Here is an 18,099-nt window from a genome sequence, read left to right on the forward strand (position 1 = left end):
AAGGGGGGGGCAAGGCCACCCCCCCTCATGAATGGCTTGCTGCCAAGCCCCATGGCCCCATGAACAGGGATGTGGCTGCATCGTTAACCGATTCTATTCCAGAGCTGGCAACTAGAGGCCAGAGGTAGCCCTGGAGGAAGAGGGTCCCACGGGGCCCATGAGCTGCCAGTTGGCAACAAAGGCAAGTACATTCATTGTGGACAGACTTCACCCTAGGAGTTAATGTGGCTGCCTGCAAAAAAGGTTCAGGCCACACTAGATCTTTTAGGCAGGGCTGGGTTCACTGTCAGAATTCCAAGGATCTGTCCATCTTACAAAAGATGTGCACGCACAGGCTTACTTACCGTGTATCAGACCACCCAGAGCTGCCAAGATGCTGAAATGGCCGCTGGCGTGAAATGATGTGTCCTGTTGGGGGCAGCGCCTATGGCAGCTACAGGTAGTTCATAGCTCAATGTCCAGGGAGAGAAGCCTTCTAATGCTGGGGTCAAGCGGAAGGTGGCTCTCACCAGGAGGGTTTTCTTGGGAGCGTCCCAAAAGTTCACGGAGTTGCAGTCAAGAGACAAAACCTGCAGCTGCTAAACAAGCACGCGGCTGCCTCCCCATCCAAAATGCACTGACAAGCAGCTCAGTTCTGCAGTTTGTACCAGTTAAGAAGATTAAGCGGCCACCTCTTCTGTTATTTTCTGCAATTTGTTCTGCCATGTTTATTGTTTTACATAATGGATACTTGTTTTGCTAATCTTCACCAATGACCCCTCTGGCTTCAGCAGGCATTGCTTGGCTCATGTGTGGGTCTGCTTCAATCTGATTTCAGGCCTTGGTTCAGCAGGACTGAAACGGCCTTGGTTGCCCTGGTGAATTACCTGCTGTAGGATAGAGGTAGGGTGTGTGTGACACTTCTGGCTCTCGTGGTGGCTTTTGAGGACGTTGGTCATGGTACCCTTCTGCAAAATAGTAGAGTCCAGTAGCACCCTTAAGACTAACCAACTTTATTGTAGCGTAAGCTTTCGAGAGCCACAGCTCTCTTCGTCAGGTGCATCTGACGAAGAGAGCTACTTGATGAAGGTACTACTTGACTCTTTACTATTTTGCAACCAGACTAACATGGCTACCTCCTCTGGATCTAGTACCCTTCTGGGGTTGAGACTGAGTGGCAGTATTCTGCAGTGGTTTCAGTCCTGCCTTGAGGATAGGCTTCAGAGTGTAGTGCTAAGGGGTTGCTGCTCTGCCCCTGGACTCTGGGGTACCCCAAGGGTCCATGTTTTCCCCTATGAAAAGCCTCTGGGAGAGGTAATCTGGAGACTGGTGCTGAGTTGCCCCCCCCCCCCAAGTGCAGATGACACTCAGCTCTGTCTTGTGCTACCAGCAGATCCCAGAGAGGCCGTGGAAACTCAGAATGAGCGCCTGGAGGCAGAAGCTAAGACTTAATCCCCACAAAGCAGAGGTGTTGCCCATTAAGGGGGTATCTCCAGTTCAGGATGGGGTTGCACTCCCCCTAAAGGAGCAGAGGAGTTAGCCATGTTAGTCTGTAGTAGCAAAGTAGAAAAGAGTCCAGTAGCACCTTTAAGACTAACCAACTTTGCTGTAGCATAAGCTTTTGAGAATCAGTTCATCAGATGCAGAAACCTAAAGGAGGAGGATCATAGCTTAGGGGTGCTCCTAGACCCAAGTCTCCTGCTGCATAAAAATGGGGCTGTGGCCAGGGGTACCTTTCCACAGCTTCGGCTGATGAGCCAGCTGTAGTCCTTCCTGGGGTGAAAGACCTTGCCCCTGGAGTGCATATCCTGGTAACATCTAGGCTAGATTACTGGAACACTATGTGGTGCTGCCCTTGAAGACTGTCTGGAAGCTACAGTGGGTACAGAATGCTGCAGCCAGTGTTGTCTGGAGTAGGTTGTAGGGACCACATCACTCCCATCTTGTTCCATCTACACTGGCTTGCCGTTTGCTTCCAAACTCAGTTCAAGGTGTTGCCCTGTACAGCTTGGAACCAGCATAATTTAAGGACCCCCTTCTGCCATATGAACCTACCCACTCTGGTAATCTTTGGAGGCCTTGCTTCAGGGGCCCCTTCCATTTAAGGCAAGACAACCCACAAGAGGGACTTGTCAGTGGTGGCGCCAAAACGTTGGAACTTCATCCCTAGGGAGATTCGTCTTTTCCCTTTCGTCTTCTGCAAAGGGGTGAAAACTTCTTTGCTTTCTTTAACATTCCCTCGCTACCTCTCATTGGTCCTGCTACCTAGTTGTATGTTCCTATGTCTCTAGGTTTATGTTGCATTGTTCAATATTTTATGTATACATTTTAATTGTAGTTTTAATGCCCTGGGGACCTTACTTGGGTGGAAAGGGAGCACAGAAATGTTTTTAAAATAAATATCCAGCATGTCTTCATAATAATCAGGGCCAGAATGGACTTTTAAAAATAAAATACCCAAGACCTTTGGTCATAGATCCAGAGGAGCTAGCCATGTTAGTCTGTAGTTGCAAAATAGTAAGGAGTCCAGTAGGACCTTCAAGACTAACCAACTTTGTTGTAGCATCAGCTTTCGAGAACCACAGCTCACTTTATCAGATGCATCTTAAGATGCAATCTTAAAGGTGCTACTGGACTCTTTCCTATTTTGCAAGACCTTTGGGAAGCTGAGTTCTGTACCTAGTAGTAGCACATTCTGGAAGTGCTCTGCACCCCTTCAGAAAGACATTTGCACCCCAGCATGCTGAGTTTTGGATATTTGGCCTTCCACATATTGACAAAATGAATGATACAAATAAAGTCCAAGACACCGCCTTATTCGTACCCTCATCAGACTTTTATTTTTGTCCCCCCCCCTCGTTGATTCTCTAAAAATAAAACAATAAGGTTTTGATGGGCAGCACATCACTTCAGAAGGCCTAAAACGGTGCTTGCATCTCAGAAATGAGCACCTCTTAAAAATAAAAAATAACAGGTAGTTTTTAGCCGGAGCCAGTTATCCCTGAAGAGGAGAGACCCATTTTGACTCCTTTGAGGTTAAAAATGTCACTCAGAAAAGGTCTCTGAAGGCTGGTTCCTGTGCAACACACACGCATACACACACACACACACACCCATCCCGAACTGCTTGAAGTTGGGACCAGCTGGGCTTCGACACGCCAACGAGAAGCCCCCACAAGCTGCCAGACAAAGTCACTGTGCATTGACCGTCTCAAGCAGCCCAAACATACAGAGGTTAGAGAGGAAGAAACATTCTTACTAGAGCAGTATATTAAGGCAAGACTAGGGTGCCTGTTCATTCAGCATTATCACCAGGCACCCCTCGTTTCCCGAGACCAGTTTTAAATAAATCTACCAGGTAAAGGCTATGAAAGAGTTTTTGAGCTCTGGCTCTTGAATGGAGAGGACAAATATTTCAGGAAGATCCTGATGGGGAAAGCCCAACTTCTGTTTTGGTTGAAAAGCTATCCTGGAGAACGGCAGTTCGGGCCCAGCCAAGGGCTCACAGTGACTTGGTGATCTTATCGAAGGAAAAGGGAAGGCACCCTTGCTTGGCCGACCGGAGGAGCGCGCTCGCTCAGGCCTTGTAGTCCAGCTCAGCGCTCATCTTGGTGTACATCTCATAAATTGCATCTAGGATGGGTGTCACTTTCGATAGAAACTGGTGGATCTTCTCCAAGGTCTCTTCCTCTTTCACGTCTTTGCCCTTCTCTAAGGCTTTCAGCAAATCCGATTTGTAAGGAAGAGCGTACACAGAGCCCTGGTTGGAAAGGAAACCCAGTAAGGATCCCGTGACACATGCAAGATTGTCCCTCTCCTCTCACTCTGGATTACCCCTATCTACAGTAAGCAGGGTACTCTAGTTTTGCATCTGTCACGCTCAGAGCCAAGCCACAAGTGACGCCTGACACAGGTTGGACACTTGTCAGCTTCCCTCAAGTTTTGATGGGAAATGTAGGCGTCCTGGTCTTGCAGCTGTAACGGAGAGCCAAGCTGTAAAACCAGGACGCCGCCTACATTTCCCATCAGAACTTGAGGGAAGCTGACAAGTGTCCAACCTGTGGCAGGTGTCACTTGTAGCTTGGCTCTCAGTCCAACAGTTAATCCAGTTTCTCATTTCTCTGGCAGCTGATCCACAAGAACACTTTTACGGGGTGAAGGGGGGGGTAGCTCTGCTAGATCAACCACACAGGATCAGATCTTAAAACATGCTACAGAAGTGCATAAGAGAGCCAGTCTGGTGCAGTGGTTAAGAGCAGCAGGAGTCTAATCGGGAGAGCCGGGTTTGATTCCCCACTCTTCCACTTGAAGCCAGCCGGGTGACCTTGGGCCAGTCACAGCTTTTTTGGAGCTCTCTCAGCCCCACCCACCTCACAGGGTGTTTTGTTGTGGGGATAATAATGACATACTTTGTAAACCACTCTGAGTGGGCATTAAGTTGTCCTGAAGGGTGGTGTGTAAATCGGATATTATTATTATATTATTATATCTTCCCCTCCAATAATTACGACAGTGGATTGTCTGGAAAAGAATCTCTGCGAAATGAGAACGCAGCCCCCTTAAAGATCGTTAACTGAAATTGTCAGGCAGGCTGCAGGGGAAAAGGGAGGGGAATTGCAGCTTGGTGCAATTTATCAATGCTGTGGAACTCACTGCCACTAGACCATATGGCCCATGTGCCAAGCCCATGCATGAAGTTCAGACACAAGGTGAAGCATTCTGAGGGTTACGTTAGATGAAAACGCAGGAGCCAGGGAATGGGAAGGCAGGGGAGAGAGGCACCAGCCTTTCCCCGAAGATTCAGTGCTTTGTGTTAGCTTTAGCCCTGACCAGATCTAGAACAGCTGTGTAAAGGAAGCAAAAGCACACGCCGTTCAGACATGACAGAAGTCAGATATCTGCTTTGCATATATGTAGTGAAGCATTTGATTGCAGGATATTTTGGCACTGCGGCGTAAGCGCTGATCGGGATTAGATTCATACACTGAAAACTCGTCTTGGATGGTTGCCAGAGAAGGAAGTTTGGGGCTGGTGATGGGATTCTGGGAGTACCAAACAGTGAGGGCGGCCTGTGCCCTCAAGCCCTGCCCCAAAGTGCCCTCAGGAGGGGTGGGGCTGCAAAGCCCACAGACCCCCCCCCCCAGCCTGCCTCGGCCCAGCGGCTGCCCTCGCCGACTCACCATGAAGAGTTTCTGCAGCATCCAGCCATGGTACTTCCGCAGGGCCATTTCATAGGCTTTGATGGCGTTGACCCGGATGAGGTTTGGGTTGTCCTCGTCCCTCTCGCCGTCACAGAGGCTCTGCAGCAGGACCTGGATGAACTTCAGGCCCCTGCACAAAATTGGGGAAGGGGAGAACAAGGTAAGGCCATGCACCGGGACCAGGAGCAGTCATCCCTGGCTCGGCATCGCAAGAACTTGCAGACCTCAGCAGCCTCGCCTCCTGCCATGAAAAGAAAAGGCTGCTGGGTAGATGGAGCTCCCCTAATCGCTGTGCTTCCCTGCAATGGAGAGCAGCAGTGGTCAGGGAAGCTTGCCTTCTGGCTCTTGCTTGAACCTCCAGCAACACCAGCAAGTGAGCTGTAAGCCTGGGAAGCACAGAAGATCCACAGACCAAGTCTCCAGTCCTCATTGTCCCTGTGGAGGGACAAGGTGAATGCACCTTCTCCTAGATGAACCTGTCTAGCCCTTAAGACTTTCTTCTCCAGAAAGATTCTCCTATGGCAATGCTCTAACTGTGGAATCCCAGCTACATCTATTTTCCAGGCTCCCTCTTTGCTATGTTTCTGGTGCCAGGGGAAGTCAGTGAGCTGTCTACACCACTTAAACGTCAGTTACCATTTTACACTGCTCTTTCTTTGACGAGCTTTGTTTTGCACTGCTTTTGAGTTTTATTGTTGTTTTATAGTAAAGAGTCCAGTAGCCCCTTTAAGACTAACCAACTCTATTGTAGCATAAGCTTTCAAGATGCATTTGATGAAGAGAGCTGTGGTTCTTGAAAGCTGATGATACATCTGATGAAGAGAGCTGTGGTTCTTGAAAACTGATGATGCATCTGATGAAGACAGCTGTGGTTCTCGAAAGCTGACGATGCATCTGACGAAGACAGCTGTGGCTCTCAAAAGCTTATGCTACAATAAAGTTGGTTAGTCTTAAAGGTGCTACTGGACTGTACTATTATGGTACTACAGACTAACATGGCTAACTCCTCTGGATTGTTGTTTTACTCATTTTCAAATACTGACTTTTAAAATGAAAAAAAAAATGGAGCGTGTGTGAGCAGTCTCTTGCAGGGCTGGGCAGAGATAGGAAATTTGGGACAGAGAAGTCCAAAGAGAATTCTGTTACCTTGCTCAGCTGAGCGTCCATCTGCCATGCCTAGAGATGTGAAATATCTGGCCATTTTGAAGCCATAGGTATATTTCCAAGAGGAGGGCCCAGAAATTTGGCAGGGGGACTGAAATGCATGCAATATTTACTTATAAAATTGGCATATTTAAGACCTTTGACAGAGATTTGCTTTTCATCTCTACAAACAACCAAGGCAGAGCTTTTTCAGTCGAGGCTTGCCTAGTGCCTATGTTATCTTCTTTAGGCCCCAGGCCAAAATGTTTTTGTTTATCCAGACTTCTAACTGAGGGGCTGATCTTTTAAAATCAAGTTGGAGTGTTTTTCCATCTGAAAACAATTGGATTTATTTTAAGCTGCTTTTTTATTCTCTTGCTGTTTTTGTTTTAAAGGTAGGTTTCAATTTCTAAAGCCATATTTTATTATGTTATTTATTATGTTTTATTATGATATTTTATTAGGTTTTGTTAAGCCACCTTAGGCAGGTTCCCCAGAAGAGGTGGCATAAGAATTCCCTAAAATTAAGGACAAATAAATAAACATTATAAAGCTTCTCCACTCCAAAAATCCCTTAAGCGTATCTTAGTTCAGGGAAGGGGAAGCAAAAGAAAAGAAGATCAAAAAGAAAGCGCCAACACTTAATAGGTAAAGGGGTGTTTTGGTCACGTGGACATGAAAAACAAGTCCCATCTTCAGAGTTATTCAGAAAACCATGGAACCTGCAAGACCTGTTTACCAGGGCAATAACGGGAGGGGTCCTCATAAGCAACGATCCCTTTTCACGTGGCTGCCAACTCACAGAAAGGCCAGCTGCACAGAGTCAGCCTCCAGCCAAACAGAACACAGCACAAGCTGCAGCCATGAACCAAACAGGATGCCGAGTTAAGCTTTTGGACAGTATGGATCTCAGTCCATAGCCAATCCTCATCACTGAACATATTCAGCATCATAGCAATGGTGGACAAAAATTAATGCAGATGCCAGATAAGAGGGCCACACCAAGTATGGAGCAAAGAACAAAAAAGAAGTGGTACAGTGGAAAAAGTTATTTTATCCAAATATACCGCTCCATGAAAATTAGCCACACAGAACATGTATTGTGCCATTGGATTAAATAATACGTTCTTTGAAATATTACAACTACAGTTCACTCTAGCGCCAGAATCCCTTTCTGTACTTTCTCAGAGACCTGAAGATCTGCATTAAGGCAAATCTCTTTTGCAGGCTAGTTTATGTTTGTCAAATTGCCACGTATGTTTCCAAACCCAGTTCGGTTTCTTTCATAAGCTACAGAAGATGGAAGCTGAAGCGGGTAAGAAGATCTATGAGTTGTATGTTCTAGGAGAGAATATATTTCTCAAGAATCATTTTCAGTCAAATCTACATTATTTGTCCTCCTTGCAAACGTAATTAAAAACAGCAATTACTTGGCATCTCCCACCTAGTTCTCTTTGGGAATGAGAGAAAATCTGGACTCAATCACACCACCCATCCTGAAAAGTGGAGAAAGAGGACAAGCCTCATGCACGGAGAGGCACACAACGTTGCACCCTCCCAAAGGCACACCCTCACCTTCCCCACCCCACAAGCAACGGAAGGTTCCAAATCACCTTTTCAGCCACATGAGCGCCAAGGTGGCCCCAACCTTTGGCCAGGCTGATCCGTACATCTCCTTTTCCGCTTCCAAGATGTTCTGCAGCGTTTTGAACTTGGTTGGATTGGTCTCGTAAACGGCTCGTATTTTCTGAAATTGAACCAAACGGAACAATTTGGCTCAGGACTGTTCTTCAGGCCTGGCTGACTGCCTTGGAGGAGGAGAAAGAGTCTCTCTGTGACCAGTTCTCTCATCCTGACTCTTACTACCATCCTGCATCCAAATTCTTTTGAGGTGCAGGACCACGTGGGAAGGAAGGGCCTTGCAATGCCCTTTGCAGAATAACAGCCCCCCCCACCCCGTTTCAAGGGAAGAGGGCTACAGCTTGTCTTGGCACCAGCCTCAGAGATACCCTCTGCCCCAGTGCCTGGGTTATGAAGCCAACATGGCCTTCCCCTCAGCCACCTGCCCATTTCCAAAGGTGCCAGATCTCACCTACCTTAATGTTCCCAGCGAGATCGGCTTTGACTGGAGAATACACTATTGGAGTCCCCAAGCAATCTAGAAGAAAAGAGGTCCAGACTTGGATCAGTGTAGCTCACAGCTGAAATCCAACAGAATATTAATGCCCCCCCCCCACAAGCCAATGGGACAGAAGCCAGTTTGGCTAGACCAAAGCATGCACACAGGTGTTTGCACCTTTGCTTACCTTCTGGGATTCCCTGTGCATACCTATTTACCAGACTGTTCTCACTTTAGTGCAGTAAAAACCGGGGGGGGGGGGGGGGGCTTCTCCCTGATCACTGTCTTATTATTTCTATTGATTTCCATTTCTGAGCGGCACCACATGGAGCAGGCAGAGGATGAAGAAATGCAGTGTGACAGATGGAGCCACCAGAGAGCAAGGCTCGGGTCCGGCCTCCACCTTGGAGCGTCCCTGAGTGAACTTGGGCCAGCCAGTTTCTCACAGCCTGGCCTCAGACATTGTGGGAGTGCAGGGGGAGGAGATAATAAAACGGGTATGGCAGAAGTGTGCCAGCCTCCACCTTTGCAAGAACGGAAGGCACACAAACGTGTGACGCCAGAAACACAATGCAAGAAGGCAGTTTGATAAGATGGCCCACGTGATATTATACTCCCTGGAAAATTGATATGCCGCCTCTTCCCCAGATCTGCTCAGAGCAGCTCCTATTTCTTTAGCCAACTGCTTTTCGGTCAGAACTAGTGGCTGAACAGACATTTTTTTAAAAATACAAATATTGATGACAAAGTAATTTCAGAAGGTGTTCAAAGGAGTGTGTGTGTGTGTTCTCACTGAGACATAACGGAAGGGCGCCTGCCTGCCTGCCTGTCGGATGACTCTTTCCCCCAGGAATGGTACTTGGGAATGGTACTTGGTACGCTGGACAGACAAGTGTATGTGCACGTGTGCCCTGCATATTCCTCCATACACACAACAATGCCCTTACCCATGTTTTGCCCAAGACCTTCAATGCCAGCTCTAATGGGAATAGATCCAGAGGAGTTAGCCGTGTTAGTCTGTAGTAGCAAAATAGTAAAGAGTCCAGTAGCACCTTTAAGACTAACCAACTTTATTGTAGCATAAGCTTTCGAGAACCACAGCTCTCTTTGTCAGAGTCATCATCAGATGCATCTGACGAAGAGAACTGTGGTTCTTGAAAGCTGTCGATGTATCTGATGAAGAGAGCTGTGGTTCTCGAAAGCTGACGATGCATCTGACAAAGGGAGCTGTGGTTCTCGAAAGCTGACGATGTATCTGACAAAGAGAGCTGTGGTTCTCGAAAGCTTATGCTACAATAAAGTTGGTTAATTCTAATGGGAGTATCTCTGAATGCTGCCAAAATGTGCTCAGGCTTGATGAGTTCCTAGTGGCCAGGAGTTCCACAGTTCCTCCTCTCCACAACTCCTTTACAGCTGTAGCCCACAAAGCAGAATACTTTAAAACAAACCTTATTTTGCTAAATGCTGGATCAGCCAATGACAGAAACACCCACAAGAAGCAGTTCTGCTCTTGGCCCTCAAAGCAGCCTTTGTGCAGTGGACAGGCCTGGGGAAGAAAGGAGAACTGCTGGGACACACTTCCTGGCATAATGGCCGATATTGTGACCGTGAGAATAAACAGGGCTGACCATTGTCTTTGGGAAGCATTTGCCTGAGTGACAGAATCAGTGTGTGTGGGGGAGGGGGGATCTGATGCAATGAGGGATGAGGAACCATCGTTTGGTGGCCATTAACGTGGTGGCACATGCCCCGTGCAACACTCAGCCTGGACCAGCCCCCTCCCGCGTCATCAGTCCATCTCCATGCACTGCAGAAGCCCCCCCCCTCTTTTTCATTCCATATACGAGGATTTGTGAAAGCCGTGAGACCACCAGAGGGGCGATCACAGGCACCAGCAGGCCACTGGCCCATTTCTGGGGGTCCACCTGGCACTGGCTGAGAGTCCTGCTAAATACGTTGGCCTGCCCCACCGAGGCCCTTCCAGTGTTCAGACAAAAGTCGCAACTTCAAGGCACTTGACACAGATGAGCTCAGCCACCTCTGGTGCAATCCCGAGTCTGCATCACTCTTGCTTTTTGGATTTTGTGTGCATCACAGGACCGAGAGGCTTTGAGGAAAAAGCAGACCGGGCAAGTCAGAAATCAGCTCCGCCCTCCCCAAAGCCACCAGTGGCCTATTAATCCTCCAAGCTGCCAAGCAAGGCCAGCAGGTAACCTGCCCCTCCCCCCCTCCAGCTACGTTAGATCATCTGGCCCAATGGAGGGAGGTCCAAGTAGCAAGAAGTCAGTCCCTGCATCCATCCACAGGGCGCGTATCCGTAAGTAGAGCCTGCTGGAGGACAGCAGGGGTCCAGCTAGTCCAGCCTCCTGTTACCATGGAGGGCCAAACAGGGCAAAGGGGCCGAGGCCTTCCCCCATGCTCCTTCCTAGTGTGACCCCCATAAGCTGGTTGGTCTAGCCCCATAGGGTGGGCGTCAGCGCCCGGAGCTGAGCAGCCGAGGAAGAGGCTGGTTGCTAGGGAACTGGGTAAAATGGTATGTGCTCTAATCAGCCTGAAGAAAGTAACGGGAAACATGTTGCATGTGAAAATCAATCAATAAAAAGAGCATCTGTGTTATGTTTAGTTTGGTATTATTCCTAGAATCATATTATTATTGCAGGGCTGTTGTTTCTAAGCTGAAGACTGAGGCCTGGGTTCCAGCCTGCTCCTCCGTCAAGAGGACTGGCACTTGCTGGACCAGAAAAGATGGACTGTGCCCACCCCGAAGTGGTGCCAAGAGACAAGCAGACACTTGGCTGGATCCAGAGACACGGGCGTGCATTTGGTTATAAAGATCTCATTGCATTATTCTGACTACTGAACGTTTTTGACTTAAAGGAATTTCTTCACTTGCGCTTGTCTTGCAAGATTGGTTCTTCATTTAGCCCCACAGAGGTTACACTAGCACTGGATTTCAGAGGTTTTCTGCTTCTAAACAGCAAAGAGTCCAGTAGCACCCCTAAGACTAACCAACTTTATTATAGCATAAGCTTTCGAGAACCACAGCTCTCTTCGTCAGATGAAGACTAACCAATAAAGTTGGTTAGTGCTACTAGTGCTACTGGACTCTTGCAACTACAGACTAACACGGCTAACTCCTCTGGATCTATGACAACGGAAAGCACTGCTTCTAAACGTGGATGTTTCCGTTAGTCACCACAGCTGACAGCCACGGATGAATTTCTCCTCCAAGAGTCCATCTAACCCCCTTTTAAAGCCACCTGTGCTCATGGCAATGCCTCCGGGGGCAGTGAGTTTCACAAAGTGAGATATGGCAGAGGCTGGTCTTACTCAGGAGCCACACAGCTCCTCTCTGGCTCATGTGGAACAGCCTTGGAGACACCCTTCTTGAGACCGGGGAGGGAGGGGAGAGAGGAAGACACACCCAGACATTTTCCACCCAGTTGCTTCTTCTCCAAGGCCCCCCAGCCCAAGGCAAGAGGAGAGGCGTCCTTCCACGAGCCAGTTTTTCCAGTTTAGGCTCAGCTGCTGTGACCCTGCTCTCCCAGTGCTTGCCTGTACAGACATTTCCCCGCTACATCCCCATCCTCGGCACTTACTGAGGCCACCAAGGGACAGGCAGGATGCTTCCCTTCCCTTGGCCTGATCCAGCAAGGTAGGAAGTAAAGCCCTGAGAAATGCACATGAGAGAAATGCCCATGCCTGCATAAGCCTGTGGCGCCAGAATGCCAGCAGCAGTGGCAAGACTGCAGGCCAAAGTCAGTTGCCAGCATCCAGGCTGATGGCACTCACAAGAAAAACGTCCTTAAAGAAGACGAGTTCAGGCGCTGAGCTTCTGGCAATCTACACCTGCCAACCAGAACACAGAAGCAGCAGGCCAGCTTTCCAGCCAAGGGCTCGGCTGTTTGAATGATGGCATGATGGGGCAGAAGGACACAGAAGGGGAGGCCACGTACTTCCCACAGAGGGAGGGGACTCCTGGTGTCAGAAGACCGGCCTCGCTGGAGATACACAGCAAACAGCCTGAGTGGTCTCTGTACTGGGCTACGTGGACGGCCCGGAACTGGCAAGAATCGCTGCAGATCTGGCCTGAGTGAGCGGAGGGCCACTCACCTGCCCCCCCACCTCATCCAAGGCCAGGTGAGACTCAGGCAGAGAGCCGGACTTGGCACTGGCAGGCATGAGCCCAACTGGCATGCCTTCTGGCTCCTCTGTTAAGCCGGTTGGACAGGATCTTGGACAGACTGAACCTTCTACTGATTACATCAACGGAGTGAGGCAATCCACTTGCTTGCCAGGTTGCAAAAGTAGGCTGTGAGCAGGGCAGGGCAGAGGCTGAGCCCAGAGGAAAACACCGGCACTCTCACCCACACCCACGTGGCTTCACTTTCCCCCTTGTTGGGAGAGACAGTCAGGCACAGAATTTGCAAGTGCATGCAGGGGACCAGGCCTGGGCACCAAGAGGAACAGTGACGGGGGACGGGGGATGGGCAGAGAGTCCTGGTTTTGCCTGCTTGGAGCAAGACCAAGGCCTGGGACGCTTAAATGCTCCCTCAGCGCATGAAAACCAACAGCCAGTTACTTATTCTAATTGGAATGGGGCTGGCGGCGCTGGCAGGGTTCTTTCTATTTTATGGGATCTTTTTAAAGAATATACCCTACCCTGAGCTTTGGAAAAGCAGTCTATAAGGTCAGAAGACCTTTGATCGCCGCGTGTACCAGAAGGTGTATGAAAGGTTTAAAAACATGTGAACATTTTTTACATTTGGCCCTCTTACCTAGACTAAAGGAGAATTATGGGGCAGGATGCACATGCCATCAATAAACATCTCTCTCGGGGGGGATGTACTGCCAGAGAAAGGCAAAGCAAGCAGCCCCAAAGGGAAAAGCTCTCTGGAAGCTCCCCACCCCGTGGGCTCCACAGAACTGGACTGCCCGCTTTTAGAGACTGTGATGAAATTGCAGGCCAAGGTCAGCCCCATGGAAGGATCATCACCCCACTGTGGGAACGTCGCGGACCTGGGCTTGAGAAAGCTGCTGGGCAATGGGGGGGGGGGGGAGAGAGATCTTCAATCTGCCCCGGGTGCTTCTGGCTGAGCCGCACGGTGCGTTGTCAGGTGCTCTTGCCCAAGGATTCAGAGATATGGAGCACCAGCCCTCACTGTGGCGCACCTCCCCGCTCCACCTCTTTGCCTTCAGGCCAGAGACGAGGCTGGGAAATGGAGCAAAAGGCAGCAGTGTTCAGTGGTGGAATCCTCCTTGCGACTGGCATCAGGGGCAAAAAACCAAGATGGCTGCTCGCCACAGACGGTGCTCAAGTGACAAGACTCACAGCCAAGGATCCTCTAGCTCAGCATCCAGCTCCCAAACTGGAGGGTATACCGAAGTAGAGAGGGTCACGGATCAAACAAGCCAAAAACAGTAAAACTGTCGCCAACTAACATTTCACTGAAGACACTTACAAAAATTATATATGCAAAAGTACAAAATGTAATAGTGAAGAAAAATAAACCCTAAGTGGACAGTAAAGCATGAACTGCTTAACAAACAGTGATAAAACGAATGTCCCTGTACCCTGTACCCTGTACCCTGTGGTTTTGCGTGGGTACAGGGACATTCGTTTTATCACTGTTTGTTAAGCAGTTCATGCTTTACTGTCCACTTAGGGTTTATTTTTCTTCACTATTACATTTTGTACTTTTGCATAATTTTTGTAAGTGTCTTTAGTGAAATGTTAGTTAGTTGGTGACGGTTTTACCGTTTTGGGCCCAAACTGGAGGGAGCAGGCAGCATGACACGCCTGGGTCCTCTACCCCAGCACCGAGCATGCAGAGGTATACTGTCTCTGAACATGGAGGTTCCTTTTCACTAATACGGCCACTTGAGAGACGGTGAGAGGAAAGAGACTCAGCTGGCTCTCCTGAGAATTTTTTAATATGTTCCTTATAGTCCACCTTTCTCACTGAGACTCAAGGCAGATTACACAGTGCATGTCAATGAATCAACGGCTGAGGCATTCAATAAACAATACAACAGGGTATGGATTAGAACATGTGAAGAAAGCACTGCTGGAGGTAACTGACCGCACTGGCCATAAGGACGTCAGCGGAGCCCTGCTGGACTGAGCCAAAGATCCAAGCAGACCAGAATTCTCATTCCAGGTGCCCTTAGGCAGGACATAGAGGCAGCAGTCCGCCCCCAGGGTTGCATCTGATGAAGTGAGAGCTGACTCACCAGCCCTTCTGCTAGAATATACCTCGGAGGGCTACAAGGGGCCACTGGACTCCTGTCTTATTTTGCTGCTACAGGCCAGCCTGGCTACTCCTCTGGAATTATCCCTAGCAGGGTACCTTTTGTGGCATCTGACCTTTGAATACTAGGGACTAAGTTCAGAAGACGTGCAGGCCTGAGGTTCACTTGGAAGTCTGTACTTGCATCCCAGGTGAGCAGGAGCTAGGTGCTTGTTACTCAGCAGGCGCAAGGGCAGCCTCTGTACATGCACAGAGGCTATCTTGCCTTGATCACTGACATGGCAACCAGACTCCAAGACTGAACTGCAGCTCAAACTAAGCCTGGAAAGAGTTTATTTCTTTAGGCTCTCCAAAACTTATGATATTTACTTTCCCAAAAAAGACTGATAGTTGTTTCTCCTGCACCAACACCATTACAGGAGAAGGTCATGCATACCAAGAGTCTGTCTGCGGTGCCTGGAAAGGGCAGGACTCTCAGTTACCTCCACGATGAACGCCTGCTCCTTATTTGACAAACTGGCTCTCTCATTTCTGAGATGCTGCATTTCCATTGCTTGGCCCAGCTCCTCCATTGGCAAACATTTGCTTAAGGTCTCAGTTGACTGCTTCACCTCCGAGATTCTCCTTGGACAATTGAGGGAGCCACCAAGCATCCTGGTCAAGTGAGAACCCTCCATATATAGGCAGAAGAGAAGCCACCCAGCTGGTCAGGTGTGGAACCAAAGCAGGGCCAGAGTAAGCGAGGGGGTAGTTGCTCAAGGGCAAAGAACAGGCACTCTGTATATGCCCAGATGCACGTCCTGGAACCAATCAATCTCCCCCCCACCCGGCGCAAAATAAGGCTGGGGACACAGCCTGGGACAGCTCTGCCTGGGTGCAGTATTCCACGTGACACCCCCACAAAACGGCAACACTTGCTTATCCGGCCAGCACAACAGCCTCAAGGGTGGCGATCTCTGGGGTGCAAATTAAGATCACGGCCCAGCTTAGCACAAGTGGCAGCACAGTGGAAACAGTACTCTGAGCCTGGACAAAGTCAGGCTCCGCCAGTCCCTTGCGGTTGGCATGCATGAGAATTGCACTCGGGCTGCTGCTCTGGCTCAAGAGGAGCCCTGATGGTCATTCAAGCTGGGCACTGATCCCAAGGGGGCAGCAGCTGAGAAGCAAGCGGCTGCAGGGCCAGAAAGAACAAGGCAAAAGGTGAACAGTCCTGCATGAGGAGGAGAGGTGGGACCCAAAGCCACGACGTCTCTGACCATGTGCAGAATACCTTGCAATTTGGGGGCAATACAACCAGCCCTCAAACACCTGGGAATGTGAGCGATGGCACAGCTAATTCACAACAAGGGCCTGAGGTCTGTATTTGCCCAGCTGGCGTTGAGCGCCTTTCACTGGCACAGGAGGCTGCCCCTTACAGTAGACCCAAGCAGCCCTCTGTCCCCCCCCCCAAGGCACCCTGGGCATATACATCTGGGCATATGCATCTGGGCATATACAAGGCTAGGCTGTGGAGTGGGCAACACAGAGCAAGGGCACATAACCTGCAACTGCCCCCTCCCCATTGATCCCAAACCACACTAAGGCCCCTGTAAGGAAAGAGAGCAAAGAGAGGTGCCCCCCCACCCCCAGCATGTGTGATGCTCTTGCCCGTTACAGCGGCAACAGGTGCTGCAGACCACACTCCTGAGGCTTCACGCAGGCTGCTCAGATGACCTGGCGGTCCTCTCCGTTTTACCAACGGGGAACGGAGGCAGCAAGCGACACAGACCGGGGGGCGGGGGGGCAGATCTCTTCGGGCCCCTCACTCCCGAGGGCCACATCTCCGAGACGGCGCCCCAAGGCAGCTCTGCCGGCCCTTGAGCCCGAAGGGCCACCCACTCCCTCCCTGCGAACCAAGGAGCGCGTCCGGGCGGCCTGCGGGCTGAGCCCCAGGCTGGCGAGCCCAGCGAGCGGCTCTCCGGGGCGCCAAGGCAGCAAACGGGGGGCTCTGCCGGCGCGGGGCGCGGGGCGCGGGGGCTTCCCTTCCCCTGACCGGCCGCCCGGCGCGCGAAGAGCAGCCAGGAAGCGCCGCGCCCGCCCGGCCCGCCCGCCCGCCTCCCCGCGGGGCCGGGGCGCGCCGTGGGCTGGCAGGCGGCGAGGGCGCGGCGAGCGCTGGGGCACGGGCGGCCCTGCCGAGGCGCCGGGGCGCGCGGCTCACCGAAGAAGGGCGGCAGGTGGGCGACGGCCTCGAGGAAGGGCTGCGTCTCGATCTGCTTGTCGGCCGGCAGCACCTTGAACTCGGACTCGAGCAGCAGCGCCATGGCGGCGTCCACCGAGGGCGAGGCGGCTGTGGCCAGCGTGGCGGGCGGCGCGGCGCGGCTCCTCGGCTCGGGCGCTCGGCTCGGGAGGGGCGGCCGGCGGCGGGCGCCGGGAAGAGCCGCGCCGGGCGGGGCGGCGGAGGCGGAGCTCCGCCCGGGGGAGGGCGCGGGGCAGGGGCCGGGGCGGGCGGGAGAGCCGAGCGCCTTGGCCCGCCTGCTGCGGCCGGGAAGGGAGCGCGGCCAGGGGGCGGCGGCAGCCACATCGGAGCGGGGCAGCTCCGCGCTGGGAAGCCGGCAGGGCCCGGCCGGGGCGTCTCGCCTCTGAATGGGGGGGTCGGAAACTCCCGAGGGGGCGCGGGGGGGGGGGGGCGGGTTAAGGAACGGGAAACCTCCGAGCGGACGAGGCGCCCGAAGAGTCCCGCGGAAGGGTCCCCGCAGGGCCGGGCAAGCGGGGCGCGCAGAAAGGACCCGCTCGCCAAGGAGGGAGTCCGCCTGCTCTGCCTCTGAACAAGCCCCCGAGCGAGGACAAGCATTGCTGCTCCTTCGGGGCTGAGCTGAATACAGACGCAGAATCACTGGCAGAGAGGCAGCGGGCAGCCTCCGCCGGGCCCCCACTGGGCTCTTCCGTGGTCTAATCCCCCCCCCCCCAACTGTTTAGGGCAACTCTTGCCCCAAGACCGAAGCTGCCTCGAGGCCGCCGAACATGCTGCTGGGCACGGGAGGCAAGTCCTTCCTGGCCAGCTGGGCCTGAGAAGGGGCAATAGGGGGCGATGCTGAAACCTCTGCCAGGCCTCCGGCCCAAGGCTCCCCCGTCCCCTCTGCAGTACCACCGGCGGGGTCAAAACCCTTGTTGGGGCTTGGCTCGCATCCAGCCTGCAGAGGGCCTCATCCTGCTTGGCCTCTCTGCTGCTCTTCCGAGTGGCCACGTGCTCTTTAACAGGTATGCGAGGTCACTAGGTGAGCCTGCATGGCGCGTGAGGGACCAGTGTCTCTGGTGTGCTGGCGATGCTCAGCTCGATTGCACGGCCTGGGCCTCCAGGTGCATCCGTCTCGGTTCTGAGCCGGTGCTTGGAGGCCCTGGTCAGGGGACTGAGGCAGAGCAAGCTGAA

At 51.7% G+C, this 18,099-nt stretch overlaps 1 protein-coding gene across 1 annotated transcript; it reads right to left on the reverse strand.

The window, feature by feature from the left end:
- Positions 1 to 2,793: 2,793 nt before the first annotated feature.
- On the reverse strand, positions 2,794 to 17,091 carry GLTP (glycolipid transfer protein). The gene is made up of 5 exons (XM_054996748.1): positions 16,891 to 17,091; positions 8,420 to 8,481; positions 7,937 to 8,070; positions 5,160 to 5,310; positions 2,794 to 3,739 (listed from the first exon to the last, which is right to left on the reverse strand). Exons 1-5 carry the CDS (start codon positions 16,991 to 16,993, stop codon positions 3,557 to 3,559), a joined length of 633 nt encoding a protein of 210 aa, XP_054852723.1. The 5' UTR covers positions 16,994 to 17,091; the 3' UTR covers positions 2,794 to 3,556.
- Between the last annotated feature and the right edge of the window lie 1,008 nt (positions 17,092 to 18,099).

The sequence above is a fragment of the Eublepharis macularius genome, chromosome 13, assembly GCF_028583425.1.
Source record: "Eublepharis macularius isolate TG4126 chromosome 13, MPM_Emac_v1.0, whole genome shotgun sequence".
NCBI lineage: Eukaryota > Metazoa > Chordata > Lepidosauria > Squamata > Eublepharidae > Eublepharis > Eublepharis macularius.